At 41.3% G+C, this 13,699-nt stretch overlaps 1 protein-coding gene across 1 annotated transcript in view; it reads right to left on the bottom strand.

The window, feature by feature from the left end:
• LOC132835872 (uncharacterized) overlaps nt 1-13,699 on the bottom strand; it is a 128,214-nt gene that overhangs the window by 93,044 nt on the left and 21,471 nt on the right. Inside the window, exon 4 of the mRNA XM_060854970.1 lies at nt 13,112-13,477. Within this exon, the coding sequence (XP_060710953.1) occupies nt 13,112-13,477 (366 nt within the window). The remainder of the gene's footprint in view (nt 1-13,111; nt 13,478-13,699) is intronic.

Below are 13,699 nucleotides of genomic sequence, written 5' to 3'. Positions count from 1 at the left end.
ATCAATAGCAAGTTATCCCCTATGGATACTCTGTATCCAGATCACAGAGGAGGTTCCCTAATTTATTGCAGTTCTGAACAGGATGCTCCAAATCATTAAGCTGCTAGGTGAACAAAGATGAAATGGCTCCTCTTTGCTTGAAAGTCACTTGCCTCTTGGTTGGTCATAAGGAGGTCAATTTAAAGTCAGATTCAGAGAGTTTTACTGCACAGAGAGGCCCCTCACGTTGGCGCCAGTCATCAGTCACCTGTCTATTCTAGTCCGATTGCAGACACATTAATGTTTTTCTTTTCAAAGATTTCACAAAGACAGGGGTTAAAAAGCCAAGTTCACTCTTGGAGTGCGCTAGTTAGGTTGAACATTTCTGTGTGCTCCAGCCTGGGTTTCAGCATTAGCATCACAGCTAGGGAGCTATACTGAGTCACTTATGTTATAAAAAAAAGTTAACAAACTCTCTCATTTTGAGTGCTAGAAGTAAATAAACTAGCAGCTAGATAAAAACAAACAAAATTACACTCTTAAATCACAGTTGAAAAGAATCAGAACAAGAGAATCTCAACCAATCTTCAAAACTGAGTTATAGAACATACTGGTCAACTACCATTGTCAACACTACAGCAACTGACACTGCAATGGTCGTAATGTTCATCTATCCCATCCTCTCAAACAGTTCAGAGATTGATCATGTATCCATTTTTCTTATTGAACTTCTATTCCTTTGGCCTCCTCTATTGTTTTAATCTATGTGGATGTGTGTTGGGTCACTGATTATTCTCACATTTAATAATTAATACATGCACTCGTTAATATAAGAAAGCCTGTTTAAATTGGCTTCTTTTAAAACAAGCTGAAAATGTGTTGCTGGAAAAGTGCAGCAGGTCAGGCAGCATCCAAGGAGCAAGAGAATCGACATTTCGGGCATTTCCCTCATTCCTGAAGGGCTCATTCCCGAAACGTCGATTCTCCTGCTCCTTGGATGCTGCCTGACCTGCTGCGCTTTTCCAGCAACACATTTTCAGCTCCGATCTCCAGCATCTGCAGTCACTTCTTTTAAAACAAGTTCATTTTGGTGTTTGAGCAGGTTATCTCAAGGGATTTTTAAATTAAATCTTAATTTCAAATGCTAGAAGATGCAGAGGTTCAGATGGATCTTGGTATGCATGTCCACAGATCCTTGAAGACAACAGGACAGTGAGTAAGGTGGTTAAGGCAGCATATGGGCAGCATTATTAGTCAAGGCACTGAATTTATGTGCAGGGAAGATATGATGGAGCTGTATGAGATGTTAGATAGGTCACAGCAATAATCTGGAACTCATTGCCCACAAGGGTAGTGGAAACAAAGACAATCAATTAGTTCAAAAGGAAACTGGACTGACACTTAAAAAATACTGTAGGGATAAAGTATGGGAATGGGAGTGCTCTGCAGAGAGTCAGAATGAGCCAAATTATATCCTTCTGTGTTGTAATGGCTCAATGATTTTACAGAGTGTCTATATGTTTATTTTTAGTGATGTGGTGGAGGGATAAGTACTGGACAAAACACATGGGTGAATTCCTCTCTCTTCTTTGAATATCGCCATGGAATTTTCTATGTCTCCCTGGGAGTCTATTTACTATCTCTTCTGAGAAATGCCCTTTCAATCAGTCCTGTACTGAAGTGCCAGCTGAGATTATGGGTTCAAGATTGTCGAGTGAGATTTGAACCTAAAATCTCTCAATGCTAAGGCAGGATGATTATCCATAAGGTCCGGGCTGCCTGTTGTAAACAAAGTAGCTGAAAAAATAATATCTATATGCTAACTTCAAAGCACTTTGAGGAGAGCTGTACTAACTATATTATGCAATGTCCTTGCCAACACTTTGGCTTCAGCCAATGTCAAAATCAGAAAGTCTAGTAGCTCAATGAGTAGTGCCTCTGTGAGCCAGAGTGTTCCAGGTTCATATCACACTCCACAGACTTGATGACCATGGAAGTCTAACTCTAACCTATCCCCAAAAGGGAACAAAGCATGTGTAAAGATATTAAACAAAATTACAGCCTTATTATCTGCTCACTATTTCATTGCTGTTTCTGGGATCTTAATATGCACCAATTAGTTGTCATGTTTCCCACATCACCATACATTTCCAAAGTACTTAACTGGCTATAAAATGCTCTCAGAAGTCTTGAAGTAGTTGGAACATGCCCTTAAAAACAGACTGCCATCTTTACTTTAAAAAAAAATAGTGCCAGTCGTTTTGAGTACTTACCAGACTACTTGGAAGAAAATCTACTTACCACTTCTCAGTTTGCCAATCGAAAAGCAGTTTTGTACAGTATTTCAAATCAAATCTGGAAAATAAAATTTTCAGCAGCTGTGTGTATCCTGTCCTAACACAAAATGATTTTCTATATTAAAGACAGTAACTACACACTCAAAGACCACTTGTAAGAATGTCCCTACTTGGCTGTTCTTACAGATTATTATAAATAAAATGCCTCCTCTCCAAGAGAGTGCTGACCACTGAAAAGTGGGATTTGCATGTTTCCTAGGTACCTGCCTGTACCACATCATTTATGTGACAGTGCTAGTCTTTATTGAAGTAACTGGTATCTGCAAAATACACACAAATGCTGTTATATCTGTTCATCTGTAGTCAGGATGTATAAAAGAACAAAATTAAGTAGGTTGTGTTCCCAGTCAATATCCAAATGATTAACCTCGGTTGCTGTCAAGGTGGTGATCATGAGCTGCTTTCTTGAAAACTGCAGTTCATGTGGTGTAGGGACATCCACAATACTATTAGGAAGGATGTTTCAGGATATTGACTCCAGTTTTGCAAGAGCTCGTTGGCACTAAGCAATATGAAAGACAGAATTGAATGTTGAAGGTGGTGGACAGATTCCTGATCAAGCAGCTGCATTGTGCTGACTGGTGTTACGCTTCTTAAGTACTGTTGGAACTGTCTATATCCAGACATATTGAGGAGATGCCATCACAATCCTGATTATGCCTTGTGAAAGGTGGACAAGTGAGTCAGGAGGCGAGTTACTTACTACAGAATTCTCAGCCTCTCAACTGTTCCTGGAGTCACAGTATTTGTATTACTCGTCCAATTAAGATCCTGGGTCAATGGTAAACCCAGGATGTTGACTGAAGGAGATTCTACATTGAACATCAGGGAGAGAGATGGTTAGATTCCATGTCACATACTAGCCAAAGTATTTAAAGTGTGATTTATTTTACTAAAACGTCCTATTGATTTTTCTCTGTGGCTTAGGGCAGTGTCATAGAAATTAACAGAAATCCAAGGACAATCATGAAGAGTAGGAATTTCTCTGCTGAACATTAAGGTTAGCAATGCCGAACAGGCTATGGACCTGTGAGAGATAGCAAATATTAACATGCAGCATAGATACAACCCATGAAGCAATTTTTAAAAAAAATTCTGGTCCAGTAACGTTGCCATTGTGCTACTGTTCCGACATGTTTTAAGGATTGATATTTAGAGTCATAGAGATGTACAGCATGGAAATAGATCCTTCTCTCTAACTCGTTGGTCCTGACCAGATATCTTAATTTAATCTAGTCCCTTTTGCCAGCATTTGAACTAAAACCCTTCCCATTCATGTACCCATCCAGATGACTTTTAAATGTTGTAATTGGATCTGCTTCCACACCTCCTTTAGCAGCTCATTCAATATACCAACTGTGTGAAAAAGTTGTCCTTTAAGTCCCTTTTAGATATTTTCCCTCTCACTTTAAACCTATGCCCTTTAGATTTGGACCCCCTAACCCTAGGAAAGATGATCTTGGCTATTCACCCTATCCATGACCCTCATGATTTATAAACGTCTATAAGGTCCTCCCTCACCTCTGAATCTCCAGGGAAAACCGCCCCAGCCTATTCAGCCTCTCCCTATAGCTCAAACCCTCCAACCCTGGCAACATCCTTAAAAATCTTTACTGAATCTTTTCAAATTTCACAACACCTCTCCTACAGCAGGGAAACCTGCTGGATTGTATTTGCAATTACTGTTGGAAAAAGAATGGATAGTGTGTTTAGTTATTCCTAAAGGGAGTCAGTAATAGAATTATAGAAAGTCTAGGAACCACATACAGGGCAACCTCGATTATCTGAATGAGATGGGCAGGGAGTATTTTGTTCAGATAATTGATTGTTCGGATAACTGATCTGATCATAAACAAGTGGTAATTTAGGAGTGCTGGTTGTCCGAACATGCTTTAGTTATCCGGCAATGCACTTCACAATGCCGTTTAACTGATAACTGAACGCGGAGTTGCCTAATGCCATTTTTATGGGACCTTCAGATTCTGTTTGGCTAATCTGAAATTCAGATAATTGATGTGCGGATTATTGAGGTTCCCCTGTACAGGTAAGTTGCAAGTGCTGGATGTGTGTAAAAAGAGTCCATACAGAAGAGGCTGCCATGACATGACAAAAGTTGAGTGTTCTTTTCAAAGTGATGGATTTTTAAATAGGACTTTTCTTGCTGGTTATCCGATACACAAGACTAGTGACTGCTGGCTGTTCCTGCTAGTCATGGAGAATACACAGAGCAAGCTGACGATTTGCATACCTCAAAATAAAGCTGATACTATAAAATGTCCTTAATACACGGGAGTTAACTGCTCCTTAAATAATGACCTGGCGTACAGCATTCAGTGCTACAATTTTATCAAAGGACCAAGCCAACTACAAGCATCCTGTGGGGCTCTTTAGAGTACACATTCTTTTGGCAGCAGTAAACGTGTTGGGCAAACACTGTTTCAAATCCTGTGAATGTTTGACAACCTAAATATAATTATGTGAGTATTTCAATGTCCTTTGCTCTGGGATAGCTTCCAAAGGATTTGGAGCTGTATCATGGGAGACATTACGCAAAAGCATCCATCAAATGAAAGCCAGCAATGATCAGACTAGTTTGGAGATTCCTCAGTATTGGACAGCCGTGCAAAATTATGAACAACTATATTTCAAAGGTTAATTTTATTTTAAGAGTGAGCGCTCAAGGCAAACAGCTTTTTCTTTGATCTAGGAGAACAAACCAATGGATTCTCCACAATCCTCTGCCACAAAGAGAAAATTATATTAGATCAATGTTTTCTATCTGTTTGAATTTATAATGAATTTGCCTGGCGATTTACAGTCTGATAACACACCTGCCACCAACAGTGGCATTTTATGCATTCCTCTAGAGCAACACACATGAATAAAGCTTCTTTGTTTGATCCCTGGTCTTTGTACATTTACACAGAAACAGAAGTAGGGGTAGACCATACCACCAATTGAGCTTGTTCCATCATCCAGTATTATTATAAATAATCTTCAATTTCAATTCACCTTTTCTGCTCAGAGAGACAAAATCTATTCCAGCCTTAAAACTATGCAATTATAGAATATCAGTAACACTCTGGGTTCAGAATTCCAATAAATCTCAATCATTGGAATGGAATACTTTCTCCTTATTTCAGTCCTAAATCATTGGCCTCTAATCTCAAGGCTGTACACCCCTCCATGTGTTTCAGATTCCACAATCAGCAGGGACAATCTCTCAGCATCTACTTGTCAAACCTCTTTCATATCTTGCACATCTCAATGATATCACCTCCTATTCTTCTAAACAGAAGAGAAGGCAGGCCCAATTCAGTCACAGAGAGTCATAGAGATATACAGCAGGGAAACAGACCCTTCTCCAACCTGATATGCCGATCAGATATCCCAACACAATCTAGTCCCATCTGCCAGCACCCGGCCCATATCCCTCCAAACCCTCCCTATTCATATACCCATCCAAATGCCTCTTAAATGTTGCAATTGTATCAGCCTCCACCACTTCCTCTGGCAGCTCATTCCATACATGTACCAGCCCCTGCGTGAAAAAGCTGCCCCTTAGGTCTCTTTGATATCTTTCCCCCCTCACCCTAAACCTATGCCCTCTAGTTCTGGACTCCTTGACCCCAGAGAAAAGACTTTGCCTATTTATCCTATCCATGTCCCTCATAATTTTGTAAACCTCTAGAAGGTCACCTCTCAGCCTCTGACGCTCCAGGGAAAACAGCCCCAGCCTGTTCAGTCTCTCCTTGTAGCTCAGATCCTCCAACCCTGGCAACATCTTTGTAAATCTTTTCTGTCGTTTCACAACATCTTTCCGATAGGAAGGAGACCAGAATTGCATGCAATATTCCAATAGTGGCCTAACCAATGTCCTGTACAGCTGCAACATGACCTCCCAATTCCTGTACTCAATACTCTGACCAATAAAGGAAAGCACACCAAACGCCTTCTTCATATCCTATCTACCTGCGACTCCACTTTCAAGGAGTGATGAACCTGTACTCCAAGGTCTCTCTGTTCAGCAACACTCCCTAGGACCTTACCATTAAGTGTATAAGTTCTGCTAAGATTTGCTTTCCCAAAATGCAGCACCTCGCATTTATCTGAATTCAACTCCATCTGCCACCTCTCAGCCCACTGGCCCATCTGGTCCAGATCCTGTTGTAATCTGAGGTAACCATCTTCACTGTCCACTACACCTCCAATTTTAGTGTCATCTGTAAACTTACTAACTGTATCTCTTATGCTCACATCCAAATCATTTATGTAAGTGACAAAAAGTAGAGGGTCCAGCACCGATCCTTGTGGCACTCCACTGGTCACAGGCCTCCAGTCTGAAAAACAACCCTCCACCACCACTACCTTTGAGCCAGTTCTGTATCCAAATGGCTAGTTCTCCCTGTATTCCATGAGATCTAACCTTGCTAATCAGTCCCCCTGAGGAACCTTGTTGAATGTCTTACTGAAGTCCATATAGATCACATCTACTGCTCTTCCCTAAATCATTCTTCAAAAAGAAATCTCAATCAAGTTTGTGAGACCTGATTTCCCATGCACAAAGCCATGTTGATGATTCCAAATCAGTCCTTGCCTTTCCAAATACACATACATCCTGGCCCTCAGGATTCCTTCCAACAACTTGTCCACCACCGAGGTCAGACTCACCGGTCTATAGTTCCCTGGCTTGACTTTACTGCCCTTCTTAAACAGTCGCACCACGTTTGCCAACCTCCAGTCTTCCAGCACCTCACCTGTGACTATCGATGATACAAATATCTCAGCAAGAGGCCCAGCAATCACTTCTCTAGCTTCCCACAGAGTTCTCGGGTACACCTGATCAGGTCCTGGGGATTTATCCATCTTTAACCGTTTCAAGACATCCAGCACTGCCTCCTCTGTAATCTGGACATTTTGTAAGTTGTCACCATCTATTTCCTTACAGTCTATATCTTCCATATCCTTTTCCACAGTAAGTACTGATGCAAAATATTCATTTAGTATCTCCCCCATTTTCTGTGGCTCCACATAAAGGCTACCTTGCTGATCTTTGAGGAGTCCTATTCTCTAGGAGAAAGTGAGGACTGCAGATGCTGGAGATCAGAGCTTAAAAATGTGTTGCTGGAAAAGTGCAGCAGGTCAGGCAGCATCAAAGGAGCAGGAGAATCAATGTTTCGGGCATAAGTTCTTCTGCAGGAATGATTGCAGCAACACATTTTTGGGGCCCTATTCTCTCCCTAGTTACCCTTTTGTCCTTAATATATTTGTAAAAACCCTTTGGATTGTCCTTAATTCTATTTGCCAAAGCTGTCTCATGTCCCCGTTTTGTCCTCCTGATTTCCCTCTTAAGTATACTCCTACTTTCTTTACACTCTAAGGATTCACTCGATCTATCCTGTCTATACTGAACATATGCTTCCTTCTTTTTCTTAACCAAACCCTCAATTTCTTTAGTCATCCAGTATTTCATATACCTACCAGCTTTTCCTTTCACTCTGACAGGAATATACTTTCTCTGGATTCTTGTTATCTCATTTCTGAAGGCTTCCCATTTTCCAGCTGTCACTTTACCTGCGAACATCTGCCTGCAATCAGCTTTCGACAGTTCTTGCCCAATACCGTCAAAATTGGCCTTTCTCCAATTTAGGACTTTAACTTTTAGATCTGATCTATCCTTTCCCATCACTATTTTAAAACGAATAGAATTATGGTTACCGAGGAATTGTCCACATAAAAGTGTAGGTGAAATTGAGGATGACAAGAGGCTGGAGATTAGGGTAGAAAGTATGGTGCTGGAGACGCACAGCAGGTCAGGCAGCATCCGAGGAGCAGGAGAATCAATGTTTCAGGCAGAAGCTTTTCTCCTGCCCCTTAGATACTGCCTGACCTGCCATGCTTTTCCAGCACCACATCTCAACACATAAAAGTGTGCTTTGGTTCACAGAAAAGGTAAGGTTGGTTTAACAGGGTGTGCTGTGACTTTGAACTCAAGAAAACATGGAACAGCCTGAAAGTATAACCAACAAAATGTGTGTTTGCTCGGTCAGAAAAGGGTGAAGCAGCGAAAAGAGTTTGCGTGTGTGTGAGCATGCGTGTATGCCTGCTCAGAAGCACGTACAGTTCATGCAGATGCTGCTGAAGACTTTGTTCTGTTTCATTCCACTACAGGAGTAGTGATAACACAGCCAATTACTTTGCGATTCTGAGAAAGAATGCAGTTAATGCTGCATGTTTACAGTATAGGAGGCAGCCATTTGGCTTGATGGCCCAGTGCTGGCTCTCTGCAAGAGCTAAGTAACCAGCCCCACTTGACACCCCTTCCCCCCCCAGAGTCCTCAAACTTTTTATCCCTTCAAGTTCTTATCCAAATCCCTCTTGAAAGCCTCAAATGAATCTGCTCCTACTACTTTTTCAAGCAGTGCACTACAAATTATAACCACTCACTGAGTAAAAGATGATTCCTCATGTCAATATATTGGCAGAAAATGGTGCCAAAAATTCTTGGCAAGGGATAGCCTTCATTTTATGCCTGATTTTCACTGCCAGGAAGACTGCCATTTTGTGCCTCACCTTACATCAGGCAGCTGCTCCACTGATAACTCGAGCGTCAGCCACATCACGGAGTTGCTTCACTGGAAATTCCCCAGGATAGGTCTAGATGATGATTAGGAGTTATCCCAAGCTGAGAAAATTCACTGCTCATTTACAGTTAGCTTTCCAAAACCTTTTGAACCAGTAATCAGATAACTCCCGATCTTTGCCATTTCTCTGAGGACCTCTCCCTGCTGTACCCATAATATGCATCAATACTACCTCAAGTTATTTATTCTTTCACAGGATATGGGTGTTGCTAGCATTTATTGCTCATCCCCTAGTTGCCCTTGAACAGAGTAGTTTGCTTCAGCCATTTCAAAGGACTGTTAAGAGTCAATCATATTGCTGGGAATCAGGAATAAAATATAGGCCAGACCAGTACAATGACAGTAAATTTCCTTTTGCAAAGAACATCGGTGAATCAGATGGGTTTTTATCAATAACCAATAATAGTTGCGTGGTCACTGAAACTAGATTTTAGTCCATTTTTTATTAATTGAACTTTAATTCTAATAGGTGCCAAGGTTAGATTTGAACCCCTTCTTTCAAACACAGCCTGGGCCTCTGCATTAATAGTCCAATGACATTACCAGTACGCCAAAATCTCCCTCTTGCAGTGCAAAGCAGTAAACATCAAGAGGTTTTAGCCAAAGGGCCTTTTTTTAAAAGCAAGACAAGGCTTGTTTATGGAGCAGGATGGACGACATCCCGTTCACCAAACACAATGATTTACATTACAATCAGCATAATTTACATCACCGCATTATTATGTCATGGCATTCAACCTAACTGGTGTTCACTAGGCTAATGCTACTGATTAACCACTTCCCAGCCTAATCCTAAATGCATATCATTATATCTCTTTCTCCATGTTCTATCAAGCTTCCCCTTAAAATGACTGTTTGCTGCCCTCCTCAGCTATTGAAAACAGTAGCAAGTTCCACATTCTAAACACTCCAAGTGAAGACATTTCTCTTGTACTCCTTACTAAATTTGAGTGACAATCCTACATTTATGCTTCAATAAACAAATGTAAAAATCCTCAAGTTTTGTTTTCCTCAAGACAGTTTGACTGCTCCCTGGCATGCAATCAGAGCAAACAACTGCTACCCATGCTAAACTACAGCCATTTGAGGCATTTCACATCTGACAGAATGTCACACTGCCTCCAGGGACCAGCAGTATAAACAAACGCATGGTTAAATTTCTATCCATGCCTCTAAAGGGAGAGAAGTAGCAGAGAAAGCCAAAGAGAGTAATTCAAATGTCAGCAGCCGCAATACAACAGAATCTCTTCTCCTGTGGTCTTTAATCATTCCCAAATGTTCAATATACAATAAAATTAGCCTTACCTAACACGCATCAAGATTGGGTGGAGCCACTAAATCAAAATTACCACTAATAGTAGGAATCAAATGAAAATCTGCCTCTCAAACTTAGGCTCTCTTCACTGTAAATTTTAAGCAAAAATTACTTCAACTTCAGCTGGTTTTATTGCAATCACTTCAGACTGACATTGATATTTTATACAGTAACAGAGATGCCTAGAGACACATTGGCAATTGGAGGAGCATTCCAGTTAGTAGAGCAATGGATAAAATAAATTTTACTGGATATTAACCAATCCCATCATTTTTCCGCCAGACAGGCAAAATTCATTTAATATATTTTACAAATTTAGCATTTTTAATCTTGATTTTAAAATTCTCCTCCTTGTTCAAATCCTCCATGGTCTCAAGCCCTTTCTCAGCTCTATAACCCCTCTAACCCAACAACCCTATAAGATATTTGCACTCAATTTTAGCCACAATTTTGTTTACACCACTCCCAGCATATGCCTTCATATGCCAGCCTTCAATATCTGAAATTCCCTCCCCCAACCTCTCTGATTTGCCATCTTTTCTTTCCCCCTTCTTCTCAGTGTTCCTTGTAAACAACCTTTGCCTAAAGATTCAGCCAGCTGCTCCAATACTGCCCTAATGGTTCCATGTCTAACTTTGCTTCATAACCAGCAGAGCACTTTAAAGGTATTTTAATTATGATAAAGACGCTTTATAAATGTAGATTTGCTGGTGCATTTGTTTTTATCTTTATCAAAGGACTTTAAATGGAAAACATGGGGCTGACTTCTTCCAAACCTCTAGCAAAAACAAGACAAAGTATATATCATAGCAGTAGTTGATCATGACATTCCAGTAGACAAGTTCTTTTTTTTTAAGTAGTATTCTCTCTCAAGATGTGGGCATTGGTACTGCCTGCCCAATCCCTACTTGACTGAAAGACATGAGACACCTTCTGGTATCATTGTCATGCAAGGTCAGTGGTAGCCCAATGCAACTTCATAATCAAACACATTGCTGTGGATTTGGAGTCACATATTGGTCCAGAAAGAATGGACAGCAGGTCCATAGTCAACCATTTGAGATTTTCTGATCAGCTGATGGCTTCACTTGAAAGGAATTATTCACATTAGAAACAGTACAGAGATAGTTTATCGGTTGATTCCTGGGATGAAGGGCAAAAAATGTTGGAAATCACCAGAGTCAGGCAGCATTGGTGGGGAGACAGCAAACTAAAATTTGCAGTCCAGATGATGCTTCATCTTCCTTGAGTCATCTAGACTCAAAATATTAACTTGCTCTCTCTCCATAGATGCTGCCTGACCTGCTCCGATTGTTGGCATTTTTTGTTTTCAGTACAGATTCCAGCATCAGCAGTAATTTGCTCCTACCTGGGATTAAGGAGTTGTCTAATAAGGAAATTAGATCAGAGTGGTGCTGGAAAAGCACAGCAGGTCAGGCAGCATCTGAGGAGCAGGAAGATTGACGTTTCAGGCAAAAGCCCTTCATCATTTTGCCTGAAACGTTGATTTTCCTGCTCCTTGGATGCTGCCTGAGCTGTACTTTTCCAGCACTACTCTGATCTAAACTCTGGCTTCCAGCATCTTAAGTCCTCACTTTTGCCTCTTCTAAAGAAATGTTGAGCAGATTGGGCCTATATGCATTAGAAGAATCAAACGTTAATTATCATAATCCATAGGATCCAGAGGTGGATGCTGAGAACATGCTTCCCCTTGTGGGAGATTCTGGAATTAGGGACACAGTTTAAAAATTAGGGCGAGTCTTATTTAAAATGGTTTAATACTGTATCATTTACCTATGTAACCATGCCTGTAAAAACCAGCCTATTGCATCAACTCAGCAAACCCAAAGTGGGCAGCGGTACTGAAGAGGACACATCATATAAACAGACACTCTCCAGTGAGGAAAGCTGCATCCTTCCTCCTTGACCATACAGAGAGAAGCTTCACACTCTCCAGTCTCCGGCCACCAGTGCGAACTAGGAGACATACACACACACACACACACACACACACACACACACACACACACACACACACACACAGAGGAGGTTAGGCCTGTCTGGCTCTTGATACGTGTGGACTGACTCCCTTCATATCTATTCCCACTTCCTTTGGAAAAAATCCCCCCAAAAATTGCAGTAGATAACATTATCTCAACCAAAAATTCAGAACCTCATTTTCAAAATTTTGTTTCCAGTCACAGTTACTGAACAATACACAAGGCTTGGACTTAAGCAAAGCCAGCCTTGCAGAAACACTTGCTTTCTTGAACTGAGAAACCCAAGTACAGGGTCAAGATGAGAAGGTTGCAGATTATGAGCTAATTCTTGGGTTTTAAATGCCATTGGATTGACAGGCAAGGGAAGCTGGACGGAGGGAAATACCATCTTGAAGTCCATGGACAAAGTGGGCTAGAATTGCAAACAGATTGACAAGTCTTGACACACAGAATCAGAATGATTTCAGCACAGAAGGAGTCCATTCAACCAGTTATCTCTCTGCTTGCTGTCTGCAAAGGTACAACTTCAGCACAGTGAAGACACAATGGAATGTGGAAAAGTACATAGAGCAATGCATTTGGAGTAAAACAGGCAACAATGAATGCAAAGATAAACAAAAACATATGATATAGACATTGGCTTGTCATAAAGACCGTCATTTTCTGCAGGACATGCAAACCAGGCCTTTTAAAATGAGAAAATAAATCCTCAGACGAGACAGAAATTAACTCTGAACTTCAGGAGACTTGGCAACAGGCTACAGGTTGGCAATACAGTTTCACACAGCAACGTATAGTACTCACTGTGTAACTCACCCTTGTTTCTGAGTGGTGATGAACTGTTATTTGCGGAGGCGAATGGTCGCCCAACTGGATGGGGGTTTGACCCTTCTGACGTTGCTGACGCTGTCTTGGCTCCTGACCTATAGCTGGCAGGTTTCCGGGGGCTGCTGTCTGGCCTGGCTTGGCCATCGGCCAGGCTGGACGGGACCAGATCCTGAAGGAGCTCGTTGAGCAGGTCTATGGGGGAGCTGGTAGCACTCCAGGACATGACACCGAGCTCTCTCAAGTGGGCGCGGGCATGGCTCGACATCCCCGCCCGCGAGTCAAAGCTGGCACCGCACAGGTTGCACTTTTCCACCGCACTGCCACGGATCTTTAGGGCTGAGGATGGAAGCAAGGCTGACAATAATCCCCAGAGTGGTAAATGTATCATCTCTTGATAAAACTCTTCTTTCCCCAAAAAGATAAACAATTTGACCACATGCCAATATTGAACATAACACGCACAGAAATGTCTACGTCACCCACCTTAGTATCCTTTTGCAAATCTCATCCACATCCCAGTAACTCTCCAGTTTATAACTCATTAGTATGTAATATCCTCAACTTGTGTTCTCTGTC

Source organism: Hemiscyllium ocellatum, chromosome 45 (assembly GCF_020745735.1).
Source record: "Hemiscyllium ocellatum isolate sHemOce1 chromosome 45, sHemOce1.pat.X.cur, whole genome shotgun sequence".
In the NCBI taxonomy this organism is placed as follows: Eukaryota; Metazoa; Chordata; class Chondrichthyes; order Orectolobiformes; family Hemiscylliidae; genus Hemiscyllium; species Hemiscyllium ocellatum.
This window is presented reverse-complemented; position numbering and strand designations above follow the sequence as displayed.